Raw genomic sequence first — 27,721 nt, forward strand, 5'->3', positions numbered from 1 at the left:
AAGAGGACATGAAAAGAAACTAAAGGACACTTATAGAAGAGACCTGAAAAAGAATAGCTTCCCACATAGAATGATTGATGTCTAGAACAAACTGAACGGAGAAACAATGAATGCCAAAACTATACACAACTTTAAGAATAAACTGGATGTGGAAAGATACAAAAACGGGTCACTATGAGCATAGCTCTCGTCCCGTAAAATACAACTAGGTAAATACACACACACACACACATATATATATATAGCATTAAAAATAGGCAATAGCTTAAAAAGAACAATTCTTTGGGAAGTTAATCCATTACAAAAGCAAAAGTGGAGAAAAACTTACGAGGGTTGATACAAGACAACTGTCACCTGGCAGGCATATGAACTGCTACTGAACATTGTCTTTTCACTACACAGATTAAAAGACAAAAAATATTACAGAAACCCTACCCTGTATAAGGATTGGAATATACATCAAATAGTATGATTTCAACAGTTATAAGATGAAGAAAAACAAAGAAACGCAACCAAATTGGTTCCCAGCTAGGGAGATGAGCTATACGAGGAGAGAATAAAAGCCCTGGATCTACCAACATTGAAAGATCAAAGAGAAAGAGGTGACTTGATTACAGTATTCGGGTCACTAAAAAGGATAGGGTGCAGTGACATAATCTCTTGACTTGGGGTGGGATGGTTTTAAGAGGTTAGAAAAAATTGAGAAAGACTAAATATCAACAGATTGTGAAGAATACAGATGGATAAATAATAGGAATAGTTTTGGACATATAGTCCAAGCTAGAAGAATTCACAAATTCAAATCTATGCATGATAATTGAAAAATATGGATAGAGCCCAATTTGGAATCAAGGATATAGCCTAAGTCAGAACTATATATTAATCTGAAACTAGGTATGATAATTATAATTATTATACCAATTATAACTGGAGAGGAAAAAACCGGACCCAATAAGTGTTACTTCTTTCTATATACTACAATAAAGTAAATGCATGAATTTAACTATGTTAATAACTGAATCATGAGAGATATATATATATATCTATATATACTAAAAGCTTTCCCCTTATAAGGTAGAAATGTCAAAGGCTCCTACCCATTCCACTAATCCACCACCCTTTCCTCTCTCTCACCTTAGCTCCTCATGGATGACGGATCATCCCTGTATTCTACCCCCACTGCCCTAGGGTCAGAAGCAATGTAGCAAGACTTGGTACATTCAAAGCAAGGTCCCTTCACTTAATTGGCGACCCTAGCTCTCCGCCAGCTCATGCAGAAAAAAAGGGCTGCATCAAAATATCACTCACACATAAGCACCCTATAATACCCCCCATCCTCTGCCCCTCCCTTCCTTACAACACAGTCACTATCCACTAATCCCCATCTCCTGCCTTCTCTCTTTCTTGCTCAATAGACATTTCCCCCTTCTTGGTCAATGCCCCCTTCACCCCATCCATCCATCTCATCCTTGGTCATCCACTCAAGTTCACTCCCTTCACCTCTGCCTTCCACACATCTTTTACTATTCTTTCTTTATTCCTTCCTTCCATGCATCCAAACCATCCCCCCACCCCCTGCCCCCATTCCCCTCCTACTCCATCCAACCCACTAATCCCCACCACACCCCACCCCGCCTCACACTCAAAACCCTCCCATCTGCTCCCTCCATACAATCCCCTCGTCACACCCATCCCCCTCAACACTTTCCAATCCACAACCAACCCCCACCTCCACTCACACCCTTCCACCACATGCAACCCCCAAACACCCAAAGCCATACATAAGTTTTGGACAACAAAACAGCTTAAATGTGCTCTGTACAACTAAATATCATTCTAAAGACACCTCACAAGAATTCCAACCTAGAGAAAATAAATACAAAGTTTCAATGTTTCCCTTGCCATGGATGGATGATGTCTAGACACCATAGGCTGCACTGCCATTCTCTGATGCAAGCTATATTGCCCATGTTTTGCAATATTTCTCAAAATTCCGTGATTTGTACTAACATGGGAGTATGGTATCATATTTGGTTCATGAGCCACATAAAGATACTGTATTTACAGGAGATACATCAGTCAAAATTTTGAGAAACTATCAATTCAATGTATGCTAAAAGGTTTAAGTAAAAATTTTCTTATATCTAAATGTGCAGGTTTTTCTTTACATTGTTATAACTAAAGAAGAGCATTACTTTTTTTGTTTAGTCTGCTATATAAAGTGAAGACTTTCTTTCAGCAGTACTATTTTCCAGATGCTCTTGCAGCCACAGTGTGTGTATATATATATATACATCCATACTTTCACCATAATTCATTGAAGCAATTCATTGCACTGACAAATATGTAACCTCTACCTGACAGGAATAGCAGAAATGATCATATGACATATACATTCAGTCAGAGAAAGGGGTACCATAACTGTGACAGTATGAGATATGGGAATAGGGGAATCATGATACATCTTTGCTTTCAGTGCAAGAGTGTTAAATGGCTACATTGAAACTATACACATCATCCACTTTCATGCTGAAACCAGAACATTATTTACAGAACATACAGCTAGAAGACAACGACGAAGAAGACAAAGAAGAGCAAGATGAAAACAAAGACTAAGAAGACAATGAAGATGAGGATGAAGACAAAGAAGAAAAATTAGTAGCAGCTCTGAAGTTCTTGTATCTTTCTATATGTGCACATTTATGAATAAAATGAACTGTAGAGTATAAATAAAAATAACTATATAAATACACTAAATCCGCTCCTGGTACACATTGCATATTTACTAGGAACTACCCATGGTACCCTTGAACACATACATACACACTTTGATCAAAAAGCAAACTTAGAAAACACAACAAATCTATTACAAAATCCACCAACCCTAAAAAATAAACCTTGATGAAAACTTACAATAAAAAAACAAATGCATCACACTTACCAGCCTTTGTTCCGATGACTAACCACTGCTATATATTAGCACAAAATAGGCCATGCACCACACATATCACACACACAAGCCACACTGATAAAATGCAAAATATCATCCCCCCAGTTCTAGCTATACAAAACCTAGGCAGTAGTATGTAACTCACTGGTGTAACCCAAGACCTGCTGGATACTCTTCAGGAAAGGAGTGGGGTGTCATGTTTTCTGCATGAAAAACTTGCAGCAACCAAACACAAATATATTGTATTGGGCACTCATCCTACCTCTTTTTGTTAATATGAGTAGTTCAAATGCAAACAATTATCTTGGGGCTTTTGCAATTATTTACCCAGTTGTTGTACAATAAGGGATATGAACCATAATCACCAGGTCCTGTCTCTGCCTCCATTCATATATTTTTTTTCTATAATTCATTCATGGTGTTGGCATATATTCTATTTTCATCCAACTTGCTCTACAAGTTTACATGTCTATGTTGAAAAGCTGATCTTCCTGACATCTTTCAAAGAAATTTTTCATTTTTTTTTTTTAATACAAACTTCTTGATCATCCTGCACCAGCAAATCCCTTTTGTCCATTTTAAAGTTTCCCTAATAAATTTAAGTATCATTATTTTGTCATCTCTCTTTTCCAATGTGGGAAGTCCCATTTTTTTTCAGTCATGTCTTGTCATTTAGACTTGGGATCATCTTGGGTGCTCCCCTTTGTACTTTATTTTTCTTGTAATTTTCTTTAGATGTAGTGACCACATTATACTGCTACATAATTCATTGGGGTGAATAACTTTCAATGATTTTCATTAAGTTTTCTTCCATGTAGTGAAATGCCACTCTATACCTATATTTTTTTTCTTCTCATTTTTCTTTATACTGTACAACTTGCTAATAACAGGTCATCTCTAATTAAGATACTTAATCCTTTCTTCATAACCCTTATCAAGGTCTTCCTGTAGTAGTTTGCACTCTTCATTTCCCATTTCCTTCATGATCTTTACAAAATCAGCAAACAAGTTTGCATAGCTGTCTATTACATTTATGCCAATAGGAACATCATAGGTGCCACAGATGAGTTTTGTTATACCCTACTAGTCACTCCTCTCCTGTCTGACTTTTCATCTCTCACTACTGTTCTCATACATCTTACCCATTTCATTATACTACTCGTTAGGCCCATCATATTTTCCTATTTTTCCATGTCAATCTTTCATGTACCACTATCAAATGACATTTCCAAATCTAGGCATAAAATATCCATTCCTCCCTCTCTCCCAAAATACATCAACCACTAGAAACTTTGTCGACATTCAAGCTCTACAGCAAATTATGGCAGAACACCTGTCACATTACATGCCCTTCTACCTCCCCTCTTACATAGCACTTTCTGACATAAAAATCGAAGAAGGATGTTCTCTAACCTGAGAAATCAATTAAAAGCTAGGCACCTAACATAACCTGCTGAAGTCTCAAAAACACAGAATCCACACATTTAATGAAATGGGAGATGGTGATAATATGCTACCTAATTGTTGCCAGAATCACTAGTTACCATTGTCCTCATTGGCTTATCAGACCAATTCTGGCCTGCCAGTACCCCACTATATGTTTAAGGGTTAACTTTTCTGACAGATACACAGCAAACACAGAAGTCAGAGTTTAAAATCTTGAAATCAGATTGATTTGTATGTCACAATTTACATATTGTTGCTGTGGATGATTTTATTTTTATTTCCAAGCTGCAGGTTGTTGCTGTTCTATGACAAGATGAATCTAAGGGTTTAAGGGATATTGCAATGAATCTTATTACCATTTTCATACATTATTCTATAGGATTTGTTTTGCATGTTTTTGTACAGCCTGATATTATTCAACTTCCTTTTGAATTGCATCTGAATCTCCAATCTACTTATAACCTTAGTTCTCTCTTGTAGGAGACCCATGGCCTCAAGGCATCCTGCCTTAGCATCCAAATGGCCCATAAGTATCTTGAAAAGACACTTTGTATTGATGACTGTATTCTGTGAATGTTAGCATTTTAAACAAAATATTCTTAGACTTTTGTGTGGTGACTATGTGGGTATTGTGTTTATTGTTGGATACAACCCCAAAAGGGAAAATACTCTTATAAGGGAGGTGGCAGAGTCAAATGCATGTACCCACTCCCACCCATTCCACCACCCTTTCCTACCTTTCATCTTAGCTCCTTGAGAATGGTAATCCTTGTCTCCTGCCCACTACACTGGGGGGGTCTGAAGCAATGCAGCAAGACACAGTACATCCATAGCAAGGCCACTTTCATTAGTCAGCGATCCCTGCTCTCCATCTCATGCAGAAAATTTAGAATACAGGGAGAAATCCCTTCACACTGCTTGAAAATATCATTCACACTTAACCACTCCTTACTAACCCCCCATACTCAATCTCCTTCCTTGCATCACAGTACCATCTATACACAGCCATTATCCACTCACCTCTCTCTCCTGCTTTCTCCCTTCCTTGCTCAACAGACATTCCCCTCTTACTCAAATCCCTTCACCCCATCCACCCATCTTATCCTTGGTTGTCCTCTTAAGTTCACTCAACTACCTAGCACTAGATCAATATAAATGCCAAAGGGCTTTTCCCCCCTTATTAGGGAGGTACCAGAGTCAAAAACCTCACCCCGAACCCACTCATCACTCCTCCCATCTTAGTGCCCTATAGATAAGGTCATTTCTGCCCTACACTACACCACTCTGGTCAAAGGCAATACAATGAAACATCTCTATAGCAGGGCTCAACATCTAGAATTGGTTTATCCTCATATCTTCATTATATGGGACTTTATTTTATCAATTAATTTTTTTTTTTTTTAACAAAACAGGCAAGAACACCCTTCAGGCCACCTAATTTCTTCATCCATTTACACTCTTGATCACTCTATCCTTTGCACTCCCTTACTCAAGACATTCCTCTTGCATCCAATGACCCCTTCACCTCCATCTGTCCACCTCATTGCTAATCTTCCTCTGAAATTCACTATCTACCTCCCCTTTCCATATTTTTTGCTACTCTTAATCATTCTTTCTGTGTGCCCATACTACCTCAGCATTCTTTGATATAACAAAACAATGACACTAAAATCACAAGTTTGTGTGACTTGTTTCAAGTATTTTCTCTTCTGGGTTTGTGTATACTGGTACTTGTAGAATGAGTTGTCCAGTAAGTATCCAATTAGGTTTGGTTATGTATTCAGATTTTTGTTAACCAGGATAAAATGCATATAAATAACCTGTAGTTATGTTGCATAATTAGAATAATATGCAATAAAACCTACTGTAAATTACAATCACATACCTAAAACCCAAAAATAAGACCCTAGTGTATAATACATTAACACACCTATATCCCAAAGTAATTATATACTTCAATTATACTGGAATGTGTAGAGTATCTGTGCATGCAATCAAGTATGTTCGTACATACATTTCACTTTATTTCAGTTTTTTTAATTAACAAGGATGGAATCAATGTGGTGGTCCTGGAAGATGGTCAAGAGAACTGTTGTCCATTTTCAAAACCCATCAATCCCCTCACCTCTACCGGGAGGTGCAGTCCTGACCGGCTGACACTTGGTCTCTGGAATGGGCCCAAGATCTCTTGACTTTATCTGGATTCTTTACACCTTTTCACACATGGGGAGCTGGCAATGGCAACTGTTCCCCTTGTCCTACCACTTTCAGCCAGTGAGAGAACAGTCTCACACCAATAAAACACAGACCAAAGTTTCTCCCCAAAGAGATGTGTGGGAAGGACCAAGGACCATTGCCAGCCATTGTGAGCCTACGGGTTTCCCATTCAATGAATTTGAGGCAATAATTATAATTGTGTGTGTGTGTGTGTAAATGCATAAAATCAAACTGTCATAATAAAATTTAAATAACCCCATAATTATGAAATTCTATCAACTGTGTCAAAAACAATGGGCATATGTGGTAGTATCACATAGCATATTTTTTTTCTTTACTTTAGGAAGCTTCATAAATGAATCCAATAATTTCATTTATAGAAGTCCAATTTTGATAAATGACTAATAAAATGCTGCCTTACTAAGAAGCTTAAACAACTCTTTAACTAGTTTCGGTTCCTTCACAATGTACCAATGCTCATGTTGCTATTGTTCTGCTAGTATTCAGACTTCTTGATCCAGCTCTTGCAGCCCAAATACATTTCTTCACTTTGCATGTGCCAAATGGTGTTTTAGCAATTCTGCTGGAGCATCTTCCAAATAGCAAATACCCACAGGAAAACTTTATTGTATGTCATATACATATCAAAAATTACAACACATAGTATGAATATTGATTATTGAATAAAGAATGCAACATATGAAATTCGTCTCAAATAATAATTTTTTTTCTCTTGCATTTAAAAAAAAAATCATTGGCACCTAACTTTGAACAGTATTTATTATGAAATATGGGAGAAACGTGTTTAACTACAGAAGAAACATTCCATAGGTGTATCAAACGAGTACAATGCAAATCAGTTGTGTCATTAGATTCATGAGATTAAATACCAACACCCTGGAAACTGGCACAGCATCCCCACACCCCTGACTGAGCTGACACAAACAGCATAGATTCAAGGTGTTGATACCTAATCTAAAATGGGCATTTATCGTTGTTCAACTACAATCAACGTACAAGTCATAGGAGCAAGCAATACACATGTGGCAAAAATTTCAACCATCCATAGGATTTAACAGCATCTAAAATGCTAATAAAGGGATGAATTTTTCATGAGGCTTGGCTTCATACCACTCCCTCATCACAGTGGTCAGGTCAGGTCAAGTCAGGTGATGTGACCCTGGCAACCCTGTGGCCTGCATCCACCGGTGAGCAAACTTGCATCCCTGTATGGCAAAACACCTCTTGCTGTGCAATGCCTTCACAGACCAGGTAGAATTGAGCTTGTTAAAACTATGTAGGTAATGTTACCGGACTGGAGCAACAAGGAAGTGAGGAAGAAGGGGCCCAGGCCCAAGCATGTTACATACACTCTGTAGGTTGGACGGGTTGAACAGCAGTAAAGCCGTGGCATCCTTTGTCTCCCTGAAATACAAAAACAATTCTAATCAATATCTATCAACCACATATTGCTCATTATCTTTATCTTATTCATCGTGTGGATGTCAACAAAACTTTTCACTTTTGAAATGCCTTACATTTGCCAAAAAATGGCAAATGAACTATTTCTTGAAGTATTTTTTTTAAATAAAACAATCCCAAGTGCATTATATCTTAACATGGATGATGGAAAATTGAAACCTTTCAAACTTTCACCATACTGTCAATTATCAATCAATCATCCATTTATTGCCCTCAATCTCTCTTGCAGATGACCTGAAATCCCAAGGTAACCAGCCACAACTACTAGTTTTATCCATAATTCACTCTTCTTAGAGTGACTTGTGGGCACTGTAGAATGGTGCTATGTGGCTTTATGCTGCCTTCAAGGCCAATTCTGTGTTGCTACTGTTTTAATGTGGGTGCTGATCTGAACAATCATGCTTATATGGTTCCTATTTCTCTTGGCATATTTTCTCAGTTGGGTTGAGATCTGGTGAAAAAGAATTTGGAGGTACATTGTGGCATATTTTTTTTATTTTTTCCACTCAAGTGTGAATGTGATTTTGTATAGATGGGTTAATGTCTGGTGTGTTTGCAAGCAATCCTGCAAGCCAAGGGCAACAGTGCAATATGTGGGAGGGGGGACAATTTATGTGCTTATTAATCAGTGGGTTATGTGTACATGGGAGTGCTAGGTGTGGATGGGATGAAAGACAGGTGTGACTGGCGTGGGGGCACTGTCTTTCGCCACATAGGGCAAAGGTGTTGCCACACCTAGTATAAGTATAAAAAGGGTCCTTGTATGAGGCCAATACTGAGAATAGACAAGCAGTTGATGGCACAAGTTTGAAAGGGTTTGTAAGAGGAGAAAATTGAGAGTAATTGTTGAGAGAGAGAGAGAGAGAGAGAGAGAGAGAGAGAGAGAGAGAGAGAGGAGAGAGAGAGAGAGAGAGAGAGAGAGAGAGAGAGAGAGAGAGAGAGAGAGAGAGAGAGAGAGAGGTAATGTAGCAGACTGAAAGGGAGTTTCAAGGGTGTGGCTGGAAGGAGTTTGTAATGTAGGACTTTTTTTTATTTCTCTGAATCCAAAATGTTTATCAATTTTCACTGCTAGTTTAGATGTTTCATCTGCGTCTTTTAACAATATTCTAAAAAAAAAAATTCACTATTTTATGAGAGGTATAAAGAAAAGAGAAGTAAAGCATAAGAAAAAGGAGGGAAAGAGGAGAGCTGATGTGAAATGAGGTAAAACTAGGACAGAAAATTTTGAAAGTAATAAAAAGATGTTTTAGAAGGAAATTGAGTGAGGAAGAGGAGATGAATCAAGTAGAAGAAAAGATACAAGGTGCAGATGGACAGATGATAATGGAAGAGTACAGAAAGAAAATGGGCAGTATTTTGGGGAGTTGCTACATGTGAGGGAGGATAGGGAGTGAAAGGTAGTTGCAGTGGGAAGTGTTACGAAAATGACAGTGATGAATGAGAAAAATGGAGGAGAAATAAGGAAAGATGAGGTGAAAGCTGTAATTAAAATGATGGGAGCAGGTAAGTCACCTGGGCTGGATGGATGTCATTTGGAGTGTCTAAAAAAGGGAGGTACAGTGGTGGACTGGCTGATGAGGTTGTTTAATGTTTGTCTAAAAGTGGGTAGAGTACCAGAGAACTGGAGGAATGCCTGTATAGTTCCACTTTACAAGGGAAAAGGGGACAAAGAGGTCTAGAGAGATCAGTTTGTTGAGTGTAGTTGGGCAGGCTTATGGGAAGGTTTTGAGGAGAGGAACAGAGGGAGTAGTTGGTGAGGAAAAGTGTCAGTTTAGAACATGTAGGGGTTGCATGGATCAGATTTTTGTGGTAAGGCAGATACGTGAGAAAGCTTTAGGAAAAGGTAAGGATTTTTTCTTTTTTTCTTCTTTTATTAATTTGGAAAAGGCTTCTGACAGGATAGACAGGAAGGCACTATGGGAGGTATTGCATATACATGGGATAGGAGGAAAGCTGTTGAGAGCAGTCTAGAGCTTTTACAAAAGTAGTAGAGCCTATATTAGAATTAGAAATAGAGGGAGTGGTTTGAAGTAAAGGTAGGACTGCCAGGGATGTGTTATGTTGCCTTGGCTGTTCAATTTATACATGGATGGGGTAGTGTGAGAGAACACAAGGACACAAGGATAATGGCTTGAGGATTGAAGATAGTAAGAGAGAGTAAGAGAGAGAGTAAGAGAGAGAGAGAGAGAGAGAGAGAGAGAGAGAGAGAGAGAGAGAGAGAGAGAGGAAAGGGAGATAAACCAGTTGTTTACTGACAACACTGCTTTTAGCAGGATCAGATAAGGGATTAAGGAGGTTAGTGACAGTTCGGGAAGTCATGTGAAAGGAATCTGAAGGTAAATGTGGGTAAAAGTAAGGTGATGAGATGTACAAGGGGAGAGGATGGTAGTAAATTGGGAGCGAGTATTAAGGGATAGAGACAGGAAGTGGATAGCTTTAGATACTTTCATGCAAATGTGGTGGGAAAGGGAGGAGGTAGAATGTCAATTGAAGAAGCAAGTAAATGTCTTGGAGGATTAAAAAGTGTAATGAGAAATAGACATTTGGTAATGCATGATAAGGAGATTGTATGAAGGAGTGATTGTGCCAACTGTACTGTACAGGGCAGAAACATGAAACATAAGAGAGGAAGTGGCAGAGTTTAAACGTGTTTCAGATGAAATGCCCGAGAAGTAGGGTAGTGGTTACTAGCCTGGATAGAGTGACAAATGAGGTGAGGAGGAGGAGTGGGGGTGGAAAGGGAGTTAAGAGATAGGGTTTATGAAAGAATATTGGGATGGTTTGGACACATGGAAGAATGAAGATGTGTGGAAGGTAGAGGGAGTGAACATGAGGGAGTGACCAAGGACGAGTTGGATGGAAGGGGGAAAAGGTGCAGTGGGAAAGAGGGGAATGTCTGTTGAGAAAAGGGAGAAGGCAAGATAGGGGTGAGTGGAGAATGGCTGAGTATGAGTGATGCTCTTGATGCATGGAAGGGTGTGGGTGGGGGATGGAGTAGATGAGGAAGTATGTGTGAATGATATTTTGATGCAACCCCAGTCTTCTCTTTCTCTGCATGACAGGATGGTGAGGGGGGGGGGGCACAAATTAAATGAAGTGGCCTTGCTGTAGATGTGCTGTGTCTTGCTACATTACTTATGATCCAGTGCAGTGGGCATAATGCAGGAATGACCTGTCATCCAGAAGGAACCAAGAAATGTGGGAGGGATGATGAATGGGAATGGAGTATGTGGAGATAAAATGGGTGGGAGAGGATTTATAATCACTTATCTAATGGGCATTCGTAATCCAGTAGTTCTATCACATCTGGTCCTTTAGTTGGAATCCAGTCCAGTCTTGTTAGATTATAGTCTCTTTTGTATCTTGGTTTTTGTTTTTACCTACTGGGTCATTACACTGTCCATTACATTCATTTATATATTGTACCAAGTTTCTACCTTCTGTCTCCCTTTCATAGAGTTCATACGTCTCTCCCACAATCCTGCTATGTCTGTCAAATGACAGGTTGTCTATTATCAACACTCCCAAGTTTCTCCTCTTTTGCTTTTGTAATGTGTTTGCTTCCCAAGGAATAGTTTAAGGATGGCCTTTTGCCACTATTGCCCGTTTCCAGTGCTTTGCATTTCTTGTTATTGAACTTTATTTCCCATTCTTAGCTCCATGCAAAAATAGTATCTAGATCTTTCTGCAAAACTGTCCTCAATTTTTACTTTTCTCATGATTTTTGCATCACCTGATTATATGTTGGCCTCATGTCATTAACATAGACAAGAAACATTATTGGTGCAAGCATTAAACCTTGTGGTACTCAACTTGTTACAGCTCCCCAGCTTGACATCTTATCCTTTACTGCTGTCCTTCAAAAAGTTTTTAATCAATTCTAATAGTTTGCCTCTCAGTCCTCCAACATGTTCCAATTTCCACACAAGTCAATAGTGAAGTACTTTATCAAACATCTTCTCTATATTACAGCACATCAATCACTCAAATAAAAGCTTAAAAGGTTTGACACATCGGACCTTTCAGATCTGAAGCCAAACTGACTGTCTGTCATAATGTTCATCTTTTCAAGATATTTAGTCCATCAATCTTTCATAATCATTTCATATAATCTCACTATTGTAGTGGTTAGTGATACTGGCCTACAATTTAGTTGTTTCCTTGTTTCCACCTTTTCCAACCAAGTGGCATAATGCCTTCTTTCAGTGAATATGTAATAAGACTGATCTTGTCTGCTAGTTGTTCCCTGCATTCTTTAAGTATCCAGTTTGAGATTCCATCAGGTCCTGAGGATTCTCATATCCAATGATGCCAAGAGATTGAGCACTTCCCTCACTTCTACATTTATATCTGCTAAACCTTTTTTTTTTTTGGTCCCCCTTGCTTTTCTCCAGAAAGTTGTGCTCTTTTGTGAAGACCGATTGGAAACCTTCATTCATTATTTCTGCCTGAGCTGAGGCCTGTTCAAAGACTTTACCCTCTACTACTTTGCAATTTCTTCCCCATGTCTCAATTTACCATTTATGAACCTGTAATACAGTTTTGGTTCCTCTTTCTGTGTGTATGTATTTACCTTGTTGTATGATACAGGAATGGGACTATGCTCGTAGTGCCCATCTTTGTATCTCACAGCATCTAGTTCATTCTTAAATTCTTGTATGGTATTTGCACACACTATTGTTTCATCCAATTTGTTCCAGACACCCATCACTGTGCGTGTGTATTTACCTAGTTCTATTTTGTGGGAAGGTGAGCTATGCTCGTGGTGTACTGCCTTTATATCTCGCAGTCTCTAGTTTACTCTTAAACTCATGAATGGTTTTTGCGCACACTATTTCATTGTCCAGTTTGTTCCAAGTGTCCACCACTTTATGTGGACAACTGTTTTTCTTCAGATCACTTCTGTAACCGTTTTTTTTTATTTTCTTGTGCCTCTCTTGTCCCAGTTTAGCAAGTCCTCTCTATCGAGTATTTCTGTGCCTTTCGTGATTCTGTAGATGGTCAGTAGGTCACCTCTCTCTCTTCTTTGCTCCAGAGTTGGTAACTCCAGTTTAGCCAATCTCTCCTCATGTGACAAGTTTGCAAATGCAGGTTCCATTTTTGTGGCTGCTCTTTGGATTCTATTTTCTTTATATTATTTTTGGTACTGGGTGGCCACAATGTCGCCGCATATTCTAGTCTAGGCCTCATCAGTGTGACCAATATATTTTTAAATCATTTCTTCATCCAAATATGTAAATGCCACTTTTATTGATCTTAGCAAGTTGTAGGATTCTCCGACAATTTTGTTTATCTGTTTGTCATAGGACAAGTAGTTTTTGAGACAATTACACCCAAATCTTTTTCGGATCTCTCCTTTACCTTCTTGGTTCCAATTTTATATTGTCCTGATATTCTGTTTTTGCTTTTTCCAAAATCCATTATGCTATACTTCTTAATATTGAAGTCCACTTCCCATTTCTGACTCCAGTTCCATACCTTATTCAGGTCTTCCTGCAGTGATTCACAATCCTTTTCAGTTTTTACTTTCATAACAGTTTGGCATCGTCTGCAAAGAAGCTCATGTAACATTTCACATCATCCATGTCATTCACATAAATAGCAAACATTATTGGAGCCAATACAGATCCTTGCAGTACTCCACTGATCACCTCTTTCCAATCTGAATATTTTTCTCTGAGCACTACTCTCATCTTTCTACCAATCAGGAAGTCCTCCATCCATTTTAGTAGGTTCCCTTGTTTGTATCCCTCCTATATGTTCCAGTTTTTTAAAATAATTTTTTGTTTGGTACTTTGTCAAAAGCTTTTTGTAAGTCCAGGAAGGCACAATCAGCCCATCCATTCCTTTCTTGCACTATATTAATCTTGAGTAGAAACATATTAAGTTTGTGGTACATGATCTTCCTTGTCTGAACCCAAATTGTCTTGGGTTTATTATATTGTCTTCCAGGTGTTTTAACCATCTGTTCTTGATAATTTTCTCACATATTTTGGCTATAGTGCTTGTTAGTGAGACTGGCCTATAATTAGTTGGTTCTTCCTCGTTTCCTCTTTTATATATTAGTACAATGTTAGAATTTTTCCAGTCTTTTGGTATTTTTTCTTCTTCGAGTGAGCAATTAATTATGGTATGTATTTTGTCCATTAGTTCTTCTTTGAATCCTCTTAGAATTCAATTTACAATTCCATCCGGGCCATGTGATTTCCTGATGTCAAGGTTTGATAGGTGTTCCAACATTTATTTTTGTGTTATTGTTATCTCGCTCATAGGGGGAGATTGCCTTTCATTACCTTCGTCCTAATATTGTGCTTTCTTTCTAGTGAAGACAGATTTGAAGTGATTATTCATGACTTCGGCCATTTCTAATTCTTCTGTGTATTCTATATTCCCTTGGCATATTTTCACCATTTCCTTTTTGTTTTTAAGTTTACCATTCACATATCAATAGAATAGCTTGGGTTGCTCTTTGCATTTATCTATAATATCCTTTTCATGGTTCTTTTTTTCTTCTTTTCTCACTTTAACATACTCATTTCTAGTTTCTATAAACTTTCCATTTTCCAGTTTTTTTTTTTTAACCTTTTCTCCACCTTTTCCAAGGTCTGTCCCTTCTGTCTTTTTCCTCACTGCATCTTTGGTTGAACCAGCATTTAACATATACTCTCTCTCGCTTCTGTCTAGGTACATGCCTATTTACCCCTTCATTGTAATTATCCATCAAGATATTCCATTTATCTTCCATTTTTGTCTCTTCCATGTAAATTTTTTCCCAGTTTGCATTCTGGAAGAATTTCTTTAGTTTTGCAAAGTCCGTTTTGTTGTACATCAATCTTTCTTTCCTATGATTTTCATTTCTCTCTGTGTATATTTCTTCCTTTAGTTCAGTTTCAATGAGTATATGGTCACTCTTTCCAATTGGTGTCTTGTATTGGATTTTATCCACAATTTCAGGTTCTGTAGTAAATATCAAATTTAGTTTCGACGGCTCATTATTTCTGTATCTGGCGTTTTTACGACCCACTGAGTCATAGCATATTCCATGGTCATGCCCAATAATACATTACCCCACAAGTCTTCTCCTCGCACTCATGTTTTCCCAACAAATTTCTTTGCAATTGAAGTCCCCCCATAATTACCAGATTACGCCTGCCCATTAGTATCTCATTTAATGATTGCCTTGTATCTCCTAGGATTTTCGTATGCTCGTTCTCTTTCCAAGTGTTCCTTTTTGGGGGCACATAAGTCACCACAAACTTTCTACTTTTCATGTTTTTGTCTTCGACTTTTATCATGATCAGTTCTACATTACCTTTGCACTCAGCAATTTTTGTCACAATCAAGTTTTTCTTGGCCAAGAACATGATTCCTCCTCCCTGTTTTTTGTCTCCGTTTTTAATCCAGTAATTGTATAGTCCATGTCTAACATTGATGGATGGTATTTTGCCCCTTAGTTTAGTCTCCACAATTCCCATTATGTCTGGTTTTTCTTCTAGCAGGTAATCATTAAGTTCATTCAGTCCTGAAATTAATCCATCAATGTTAGTATAGGCCACTTTCAATTTTCTTCTTTCTCCATTTATTTTTTCTGTCTTTGGTTTGCCCATTCTGATGTACCATTTCCTCAGTCTCATGTCACTTACTCTCCAATGGAATTCCTTGCTTTCTGTCTCTGTTCTCTTTGCATTTTTTTTTTCCCTTTGGTTCATTTCTTAGTGTCTTTTCTTTTTCTAATTCCTTAATACTCATTTCTCTTTTTATCCATATCTTATTGTACTTTTCACTCCTTGCCAAGTTACCTACTTTTTCAAATATGTCTTCTACTACCATTTAGAGGTCGATTTCTATCCTTAGAATAGTGACCAATCCTATATGTTTCGTCTACGTCTTTAAGTGCATCTTGGGCTCCCTCCTGAATTTCTTTTAGGATTGCTATTGCTGTCTCTTTTTCTTATTTTTCTCTCATGTACCTCACCAAACCATGTTTTTCTTTTAGTCCATATACCACAATACATTTTTTCCTATCCACTGTGTCTGACCCAATTTGCTTTTTCATTATTTACTTGGATAATTGTTTCTTTTGCATTTTCCTGCATTTGTTAGACTATTTCTTTGGAATCAATTTCTTTATTTTCAATATTTTCCTTCAATTTCTTAATCTTTTGGATACTTTCCTCACCTAAGTTCTCTTCAATTTTTTCAGTCATTTCTTGTATTTGTTTACCTCGTTTTTAAGTTTTCGCTATTGGTAGTATCATTAATTCTCTTTTCATTATCACTCTTCAGCTCTCTCATATCCTTTTTCATTTCCTTTATCTCGTTTCTTAGATCCAAGTTAGTTTTCCTCAGGTCAGAAATCTCAAAGTTTGCTTGTGCTAAGCAATCCATTAGTCCAATAATTTAATTTCTTAAGTCCATAATTTCATTCTCCCACCATATCCTATTTTTGCTCATTTCCCTCTCTATCTCTAAGATATCTCGTACTTACTAAATCCAGAAAAAGCATCTTTGTGATATTACCGAGTGGTAGTAGTTGTGTTGTAATGTTTGTTAACATCGGGGTTTGGCACGACATCACCAGATGGCTCAGATTTGCAGTTGCCTTTCAAGTCAGACTTTTTGTTATTTTCCTTCATTTTTTGCTAATTATGTCTTAATACATTTAACTAGCACTGCAGAGATATCATTTCGGACACCCACAATTTCTCCCCTACAATACAAACCAGGTTTCCTTTTTCGTCATTTATTATCTTCTTTGGGGCCCAGGGACGATGAAGCTGTTGACGGTTCTGTGGTCAGCTATGGTGTGTGTGTGTGTGTGTGTATGTGTGTGAGAGAGAGAGAGGAGAGAGAGAGAGGAGAGAGAGAGAGGAGAGAGAGAGAGAGAGAGAGGAGAGAGAGAGAGAGGAGAAAGAGGAGAGGGGAGAGAGGAGAGAGGGAGGAGAAAGAGAAAGAAAGAGAAAGAAAGAGAAGAGAGGAGAAGAGAGAAGAGAGACTGTAACAATAGACTATAAAGAAGGAATGAAATAGTGAATGTATATTGGGCCTATTCCAAAGACCAGATACCAACCCTGAACATGCATGTTGGGGGTTGGCAAGCTGCATTTGTTTAATGAAAAGAATTTACTATCAATTCTTATCACAGCAATCTCTCCACAGGCAGGTGTGGCTTCATGACACAATTGATACAATTACATCAAATACCCAAGTACACTTCATACAAGATTTTATTGATTGCTTTAGTTTGATCAAGTCAAAAAGGGATTTTAGGGACACCCCTACAGAGCAGTCACACAACATTCTTTCACGATTCAGAATTAACCTCCACTCAATAAGGAATTCTAAGTCACTTTCAACTATCCCTCCTTTCTACTATGATTTGGGTTGCTGTGCTGTGCTGTGCCTCTTAAAGGACACTTTGCTAGACTTGGATGAAGACAGAAGTTTAACTCAAGTTCAATGGATTCAACAACTTTCAATTAACTCCAGAACACTGCTAGACCACAAATCAACAAATTACCCTACTTTCACAAGGAAGTGAGGAGCTGGTACCTGGTCTCCAGATTGGAGACCAAAACTCACTGTTCACCCTTCCACTTTTCTCCCATTGCCCCCTCTTTTATTCCTGTTTTTTTTTTTTTTTTTTTTTTACATAAAATGGCCAGTGCCCTAGAACCTGCCTTCCCACACTACATCCTATTAGTTAAGAGATAGAAACCAACCCAGTCCCACACACATATCCAACATGTACAAATTCAATAAACTATACACACATCCACCAAATGCAACACATAACTCTTAGTTCCTCACATACACTACAACACAACATAAAAAACACAACACACCAAAAGGCCACTCCTTATAACAGTGGTGGCCAGCCATGGTATGCACCCCCTTTCACCTATCCCACACTCATTTGTACTCCTTGTGGATGACAGGCCATCCTTGTCCCCCACCCACTGCCTGGATCATAAATAGCAAGACAAGGCAGCTCCATAGCAGGTCCTGACAGCCAAAACTGGTTTACTCTCACTGCTTCAAGGAGAAATCTCTTTGATATACAGTACATCAATTTATCATCCATTTACAATCCCTCTCCACTAGTACCTATCTCCTTCCCTGCACCCATCCAACTATTTCTTTGTCTTCCCCTCAAGTTCCCTCCATCCACCACTGCCTTCTTCTATTATTATTATATATATCTTTTGTTAATCTTACCTTACTCAGTCTTTCCATATGCCCAAACCATCCCAGCAGTTTTTTATCAACCCTACCTGTCAGCTCCCTTTCCACTCCTACTCTCTGCCTCGCCTCGTTTCATTAAATCCACCCCCCAAAACCTCCGCCATACTTCTTAAACACAGTGAAGTTCCTGTTCCCTGCCCCATATGGTGTTATAGGCATAATAACCACTTCATATTGCCACCTGTGTATGTCCACACCTAGCTACCTATTTTTCATGACACTTTTCAACTCCCAAGACATTTACTTGCCTCCCCCACTCTACAATTTGCCACTACCTTCCATTCCTTGCTCACAGAATACAGGGGTCATCTAGTTACAACTACAAAATAAATATAATCAAGAAGCTAATGCTGGCAACCTTGTATCTACTTGCAGCTGATGATTTCCAATGTAATTCAAGGACCCCCCCTGAACAACATACTCATAGCTCTAAAGCAAGAAACTAAACAAACACCACAATCTACACTACCCACATTCACTGATTAGATAGTGACAAGCCTAGGACATGAGGTGCGTAGCTGCGGTCAAAACTATCACCTTTGCCCTATATGCTGGAACTGCTGAGGCAGGAAACAGTCACTTATCAAGAGTGCTAGATTTGAAGCCACAACTAAGCAAATGCAAGACCAGCACACTTCAGATTATGCCACCAGTGTACTTCAGTGATACCCAAAGGTCACTCATGGAAGAAATACGGTGTTGTTGTCTAGGGACTGTTAGTGTGGAGTATTGTAGTAAGAAGTGTTCACAGTCTTCTATGTTATTGCATTTAGGGCAGTTTGATGCTGTGGTTAGCGTATTCAATTTATACTGTTTGAATGCTTGATACATATACCAAAGGCTTTTCCCCCTTACAAAAGAGGTAGCGAAAGGAGGAGGAGGAGGAGGAGGAGGAGGAGGAGGAGGAGGAGGAGGAGGAGGAGGAGGAGGAGGAGGAGGAGGAGGAGGAGGACAGAGGATTGGGGTGAATGGAGAATGGTTGTGTATGGATGATGCTGTGATACATGAGGGGGAGTGGGTGGGGGATGTGGGGGTGATGGAGTAAGTACAAGAAATATATTGACATATCCTGAAGGGATTTCTCCCAGTCTTCTCCTTTTCTGTATAAAGGGACGGAGAGGGGGGTCACCAATTTAATGAAGCGGCCTTGCTCTGGATGAATGCTTGATAGTGCCGACATAAGCATGCAAGCATAGTTCCTATTTTTCTTGATTGGGATTTTGCAGCGGAATAATGTCTGAGAGTTGTTGGAGAACTATTTAGTTTAGTGATCTGTCTTAAGGAGCAAAAATTCTCCCAATGGAGTTTCACATGAAAATGGCACAAACACAATTATGTCAGTCCTGAACACCACACATTTCATACTCATCACCAATTGAATACAACAAAAAACTACACCAGGAACATGCTATACAATCACCTATAACAACCCACCACCTGTACTACACAAAAACACATATACACTACCGTCAGCGAATGGGCCCTTCAAGACTGACAGCCAACCTCAATACTCCTAAAGAAAACACCCTCCCACACCTGATGAGAACCACACTAGCATGTTTGTGCTTAGGGCACTATCCAATACCAACACAAAAAGGGTCTGGTCACTGGTTCAAAATGCCCCAAAAGTGCCTGCCACACAAGACACTGAGCACTTCGTACTGCATTGTCTCATAACCAACAGTCCCTGGGCAGCAACAGGGGTGACCAGGGGTAAATTGATTTGTTGATCTTAAGGAGCTTGTTTGGTGATTTGGGAATAAACGAGTTTTTGTGTGAATATGTTGTGTAGTATTGGTCATCCTTGTCTCCTGCACATTATTCCCCAGGTTTGAATCAATGTAGCAAGACAGCACATTCACAGCAGGGGTGCTTCACTTAATGTAAACCTTCCCTTCTTGTCTCTTCAAACAAAAATTTGCGAAGACAGGAAGAAATCCCTATGGGCTGGATCAAAATATCATCTATACACAACTATTTCCATTCACACCTATCTTCTGGCTCCTCCTGGATGACGGGTCATCCCGGCATCTCACACACTGCCCTGAGTCAGAAGCAGTCACAAGACATAGCACATCTACAGCAAGGCTGCTTCATTAAATTGGTGACCCCCTCTCCATCCCCTCATGCAGAATGGAGCAAAGGGGGAAAAATTCCTTTGGGGTGCACCAATTTATTTTTTACACATACTCCCTCACACCCCATTCCGCACCCACTCCCCCTCATGCATCACAGCATCTTCCATATGCAACCATTCTTCATTCACCCCTATCTTCTGTATTCTCCCGTCCTTCCTCAACAGACATTTCCCTCTTTCCCAATGCCCCTTTTACCCCATCCATCGATCTCATCCTTGGTCACACCATCATGTTCACTCCTACCTCTGTCTTCCACACCTCTTTTACTAACCTTTCTTCACTCATTCTTTCCATGTGTTCAAACTATTCCAATACTCTTTCATCTACCCTATCTCCCAACTCCCTTTCTATCCCCTTTCTCCTCCTCACCTAGTTCCTCACTCAATCCAGCCTTGTAACCCTCATCATACTTCTCAGGCACCTCAACTCAAACACATTCAAACTAGTCCTCTCTTCCTATCTTATGTTCCATGTTTCTGCCTCATACAGTGCTATCAGCACAATCACTCCTTCATATAATCTCCTTTTATCATCCTTTCCCGAATGTCTATTTCTCACTGCACTTTTAAATCCCCCAATGCATTTACTTGCTTCTCTCTACATTCTACTTCCACTTCTCCCTTTCCCGCCACATTCACACCCAAGCATCTTAAAACTATCCACTTCTTCCTGTCTGCTGCCACTTTCTCCCCTTGTACATCTCATGACCTTACTTTTACCCACATTTATCTTCAACTTCCTTTTATCACACACCTTCCCAAACTCTGTCACTAACTTCCTCCTCAATCTCTCCTCTGATGATGCTACACTTTAACAACATAATTGAATAATAATGCTTTTTTGAATGTGTTTACTTCCTTTGTAAGGGGACAAAAGCCTTTGGTTTATGAAAGTATATAATAATAATAATACATACACATACCATGGGCTTTCCCCCCTTTACATAGGAGGTAGCCAAAGTCAAAGGAATAAATACATCCCCACATACTCCACTCCCAACACCCCTCCCTCCCTCTTTTCTTGGCTCCTCTTGGATGACAGATCATCCCTGCATCTTGCCCACTACCTGGGGTCAGAAGAATTGTAGCAAGACACAGCGCATCCACAACAAGGCTTCTTCATTTAATCAGCAACCCCACCCCCCCCCTCTCATTCCCCTCATGCAGAAAAAGGGAAGACAGGGAGAAATCTCTTTGGACCGCAACAAAACATCTTTCACACCCACTCCTTCACCCCTACCCCTTCCATGCATCACAGCATCATCTGTACACAACCCTTCTCCATTCATCCCTATCTTCTGTCCTCTCCCATCCTTCCTCAACAGACATTCCCCTCTTTCCCAATGCTCCTTTTATCCCATCTATCCATCTCGCCCTTGGTCACCCCCTAACATTCACTCCCTCCACCTCTGCCCTCTACATCTTTTTAAGCTTTCTTCATTCATTTTTTCCACGTGTCCAAACTATCCCAATACTCTTTTACCAACCCCATCAACTCCCTTCTTACCCCACTCTCCTCCTCACCTCATTTCTCACTCTATCTAGCCTAGTAACCCCTATCCTACTTCTGAGGCATTTCATTTCAACACATTTAAACTCTTCTTCTCTTATATTCCATGTTTCTCCCCCTTACAGTGCTGTCAGCACAATCACCCATTCATACAATCTCCTCTATCATCCATTCCCAAATGTCTATTTCTCATTACACTTTTTAATCCCCCCAAGGCACTAATAATAATATTAATAAAAAATTATAACCACAATAATAATTTCAAGCAGTAGCAAAAACCCATGGAAAATCAATCATCAACCTTTCTCCAAGGAGACAAATTTCAAACCCAATAGGAAAAATACGAGAAATATGAAAACTCAAATCAGATCACCTCTCCCTTCACCATCAAAGATGTAGCAGGAAAACAAAATAAATACAGAAAACACATTAAACTCTCCCATGCTGAAGGCCCAGATTAAATTTCAATCACCCATCTAAAAGCAATAAAAGCCTTACTGATATTTTCAACCATTCTTGGATGAAAAATAATATTCCAACTAGGAAAGAGCTCATCCATATTCAAACCACTACCTGAAAACCTTGCATTCTACATACCAATCTCATTACTATTCCAGCTGATGGAAAGATTAGCTGAAGAAACAACTTAACTACCCACTTTCCCTAATCAACACCAAATATCATACAAGAAGTGGAGGGGTTACACTAAAATACTCCAGAAATAATGGTTATTGTAGCTAGAGACAGACGAGACATTGTGAGTAATAACACAATGCACCAAAAACACTACAAAAGAAAACAGAGAACTGAAAATCCTCCCCATCTCATATCATACAAAAAATGAGATACACAGTTCTATGCTAGAGCTCTCAGTCCCACTCACCCATCTCATATCATACAAGCACAACTAAATGCAAGGATGGGAGGGGCGGAGAGTAAGGAATGGTTGTGTACGAATGATATTTTGATGCAGCCTAAAGGGATTCCTTTTGATCTTCTTTATTTTCTATATAAGGGGTCAGATAGGGTGTCACTGATTAAATGAAGTGGCCTTACTGTGGATGTACTATGTCTTGCTGCATTGCTTCTAACCCTGGGCAGTTGGGATACAAGGATGACCTTCATCCATGAGAAGCTAAATAGGAGTGGTATGGGTGGATGTGTACCTCCCTTATATGGGGGGGGGGGACTTGGTGTATAAATAGCTATTCAACTAAATCTCTTCCATGAGTGACCTGGCCTGCTCAGCAGCCACGAGTCTCTTGCAACAGACTTGGTCAACACAGCAACTTTTGTTTTATAATTCTCTCCTTTACCACCCCTACAACTACAACTCTTATTTTTCTATGGAATCCTACGAATGAAATTAAGAATAAAGCCACTATATTCCTCTTGCTCTCAAGACCACTGAATTTTTTTCTTTCTACCCCCCTTATATCCTATCCCAATTTTGCTACAGATTGCACTGTGGGTACAACAAATTCATACAACTTTTCCTTTGTATTCATCCCTATATACATACTTCTGATAGCATTCTTATTCCATCCACACATTTCATTCACTTCCCCCCTTTTTTCCCTTCTTTAGGGCACTCCTCTATTCACTGCCACATGCAAAACATAATATCAATCAATAAATCTGTTGCCCATGGTCTCTCTTGCCAAAGATGCTGCTACCTCCAGGATACCAGCAACAGCCTCTGGGCAGGACCAGTCACTTTGAGAAAAGATACTGTGTTGTTGACTGGGGATTGTTAGTATAGGGAACTGTACTATGAGATGTCCTGTACCAATACAGAATAGGCCTGGCCACAGATTCAATCTGCCCTAGACGCAACCAACACAGAACCCAAGAAACTCAGTGCTCAAGCCTCTCTCCCTTCACTCACATTCACTCTTCCACCATTATAATTTTAATTCAGTCAACATTAATTAGGACTTCCACACAACATCTCAAAACATTCCAGTCTCTCCTCACAAATTAGCCGGTGTCGTTAAACAGAAACAACAACTGGTTCACTTCCCTTGTCTTTCTATTTCCATCAACCAATTCCAAACTTTTGCCCAGTACTCGCATATTGACCTTCATTACCAGCCCATCAATATACAAGCTGAGCAGCTATGGTAACATCATACAATTCCAATGGAGTCCCACCTTTGTCTCAAACTATCCACTCTTTCTCCTTTTACCTTCTCACATTACACACTACTTTGAAAATAATCATATTTTCCTCTCTCTACATAACTACCCCACCAACTCGTCACTTCCTCCCACAACATCTTTAAATTTTCTATTATAATTACTTTTACTAGAGTACTAGAGCCTGTGTTACAATTAGAAATGGAGAGAGAGCATGGTTTGAGGTAAAGGTGGGACTTCACCAAGGATGTGACATGCCACCATGATTATTCAATATTATTTATATATATACAGACGCTCCTCAACTTACGTTTTAGTTACGTTCCGAATGGCCGAACGTAAGTTGAAAATGAACGTAAGTTGTTACTCTACTATACATCCGTAAATTCTATTACCATATCTTACAAAACACCCCTCAATCATTAATTATACACAACATTGTAAAATAATAACATTAATTTCAAATAAATTAAATTCAAGCAACGTAAATTGAGATGGTGGAGGAGGGGAGGGGGAGGAGGTTGATGATGAGGCAAGGCACTTTCAGTCTGTCGTTTGTGCAATGTAAACAATGGACGCAGCGTCATGTGTAAGTATCGTTTGAACTACGGAGAGCGCGCTAAACTAAAAAATTCACTCTATTATATTTTTTTTAGTCAGTTCAAACGTAAAATCGAAAAAACGTAAAACGAATGAACGTAAGTAGAGGAGCGTCTGTGTATATATATATATATATATACATACACACACATACAGGTATTGAAATAGGACAATGGAGAGAGAAGAAAGAAAAAAAAAAAAAAAAAAATCCCACACAGTGATAGATACTTGGAATAAACTGGACAAAGAAACAATGTGTGCAAACTCTATTCAATATTCGAAGAAAAAACTTCATGCTGAGAGATACTAAGATGGGTCACCATGAGCATAGCTCCCTTCCCATATAATACAACTAGGTAAATATGGATGGGGTGATGCAAGAAGTAAATGCAGGGGTAATATGCAGAGGACTGGAGATGGTTAAAGAAAATGAAGAAAAATGGTAGATAAGCCTGTTGTTGTTTGCTGATGACACTGCACTTATAGCAAAATCAGAGGAGGATCTAAGGAAGTTTGGGAAGGTGTGTGAAAGAAGTTGAAGATAAATGTGGGTGAATGGTGATGAGATGTACAAGGTGAGAGAATGGCAGCAAGTTGGAATTGAGTATTAAGGGAGGAAGACTAGAGGAAGTGGATAGCTTTAAAATCTTGGGGGCAAATGTGGTGGGAAAAGGAGTGAAGGTGGAATGTAGATTGAGAGAAGCTGGTAAATGCCTTGGATGTTTAAATATGTAGTGAGAAATAAGATATTTGGGAATGGATGCTAGGGAGATTGTATGGAAGGGTGATTGTGCCGACAGCACTATATGAGGCAGAAACATGGAACATGGGAGAGGAAGAGTTTAAGTGTGTTTGAGATAAAATGCCTGGAGTATGGTAGGGGTTACTATGCTTGATAATGTGAGAAATGAGGAGAGCAGAGGTGAAAAGGGAATTGTTGTTGTTGTTGTCGTTCCCGAGACTGTCTGTCCGAGCAGTCCAGTCTCCCCAAGGAATGCCACAGCCGAAACTGGGTTTTCCCACAAATCCTTTATAGAGTGTATGTTGTGTTATTTGCGTGCATGATTGTGTATAATGCAGTCTTCCATTATGTGTTGTATGGTATGGGGTGAAGTGTTACAGTGGCAGCTTTTCACAATGCAGTCATCCAGCCTCTTCTGGTAGCTTAGAAGTGCTGGGTGGTGGCAGCATCGCAGTCTGGCCAGGTAGACTCTGTCCTTTCGTGGGAGAGAGGATTCAGAAGGGTGGATATCAGGGGGTCTGGCATGCAGCAGTGTGTTGTCTTCCAGTGTGTTAATGGAGCGGTGATATGATTATGAATATGTTTCCGGAGACTGGTATTTGGTGGTTGTGGAGGAAGAGAAGAGAGTATCTGTGTGTGATACAGGTCTTTGGGTGTTGTTTTAATGTTTCTTGGTGTGGGTGGGTATTCTGCTATGTAGTGTAGCGGGTGTGATGTGTTTGTGGTGGCTGCGGCAAGTGTTTGTGTGCCTCTAATGTCAAGGTGGTCCTTGACTTTGAAGACTTTTGTTTCATGGTGTAAATGGTCTCTAGGTGTTGTATTTGTGCAGCCTGTAATTGTTTTTAGGGCTTTGTTTTGTATGATTTGAAGGGTGTTGTGGTGTATCTCACTGAGATTAGGAGCCCATGCAGGACTCGCATAATTCATCACTAAGTGTATGCATTGTTTGTATATTGTTGTATTAGTGTCTTTGTTTTGTCCAAATGTTGTTCCAGCAATTGACTTAAAAGCGTTAAGTCTAGGTGTGCATTTGTTTTATATGTTTGTGATGTGTTGTTTGAAAGACGTGGATGTATCGTATGTTACACCAAGAATTTTCGGTGTGTTTGTGTGTGGTATTAGAGTGTTGTTGATGTAGAGATGAGGTATGTATTTGTGTTCTTTTGTCCAGTTGGCGAGAAATGTTGCTGTAGATTTGGTTGAAGCTATTTTGAGTCTGTTTGTGATGAACCATGTGTCGAGTGTATCAAGGTATGGCTGGATTATTTCTGCAGCTTTGTCTGTGTTACGATGTGTACATGTGATTGTTATGTCGTCTGCATAGGAAGAGATTTGTATTTCTGAGGTGTCTGGTGTGGGTAAGTCATGAATGTATAGATTAAAGAGCGTGGGGGATAGAACAGAGCCCTGTGGTACTCCATTCTTAATGTTTCTGATGTGCGATGATTGGCCATTATATGACACGTAAGCATTCCTACCTGCCAGATAATTGGCCAGCCATCTTTTGGTGTTATTGTGCATGTCTGTGTTATATATTTTATTTGTTAGATTGTGGCGGGGGATAGCATCAAAAGCTTTACTAATGTCTAATGTTATAAGAAGTGTTCTGTGGTGGGGCCTATCTGAATTGATGCAATCTAAAATTCTTTGTGTGAGGTTTATCAGAAGAGTGTTTGTGGAGTGTAGTGGCCTAAAACCGTGTTGTGAGTCAGCAAGGGGAATATGTGGTGTGACAAGTTTAAGTATTAGGCGTTCAATGACTTTAGAGGGGGTGTGATTGGGCAGTGCGATGTTGGGATTGTTGGGTTTTTGTTCGGTTTTGAAATGGTGATTATTTTACCATGCTTCCAGATGTCGGGTATAGTGTTGTGTGAATAGCTGTAGTTTGCAATGTTTGTGAATGCGTGTATACCTTGTGGTCTAATGTGTTTTAGGTGGATGTTACTTATGTTATCAGGGCCACAGGCAGATGAGTGCTCGAGATTATGCATTATGTGTTTTGTCTGAAGGGGGAAAAATCCTTGGTATATGTATGTATGTATGTCTATGAAGGGTGTATAGTCTGAGTCTGTGGGTAAGTCTTTCTTACGTCGAATAGTGCGTCGGTCGTCAGGGTGAGAAGTGAGATGGCTTGTCTGTGCAAAATGATTTATGAGTGTGTTTGCTTGTTGTCTGTTTGAGGGTAGATTGTCTGTTGTTGTGATTATTGCTGCGTGAGAGCGTGTTGTGTTACTGTTGGATAGTGTAATGCTG

At 39.3% G+C, this 27,721-nt stretch overlaps 1 protein-coding gene across 5 annotated transcripts in view; it reads right to left on the reverse strand.

Moving 5' to 3' along the window:
• snama (something that sticks like glue) overlaps positions 1-27,721 on the reverse strand; it is a 146,239-nt gene that overhangs the window by 85,433 nt on the left and 33,085 nt on the right. For 4 of the 5 annotated variants that reach the window (XM_076197763.1, XM_076197771.1, XM_076197770.1 and 1 more), the window contains exon 4: positions 7,984-8,038. In XM_076197763.1, the coding sequence (XP_076053878.1) occupies positions 7,984-8,038 (55 nt within the window). Of the gene's footprint in view, positions 1-7,983; positions 8,039-16,818; positions 16,958-27,721 lie in introns of those variants that run through there. The other variant, XM_076197789.1, reaches the window with a different exon arrangement.

This window comes from Oratosquilla oratoria, chromosome 1, assembly GCF_046742065.1.
Source record: "Oratosquilla oratoria isolate Oo_2021 chromosome 1, ASM4674206v1, whole genome shotgun sequence".
In the NCBI taxonomy this organism is placed as follows: Eukaryota; Metazoa; Arthropoda; class Malacostraca; order Stomatopoda; family Squillidae; genus Oratosquilla; species Oratosquilla oratoria.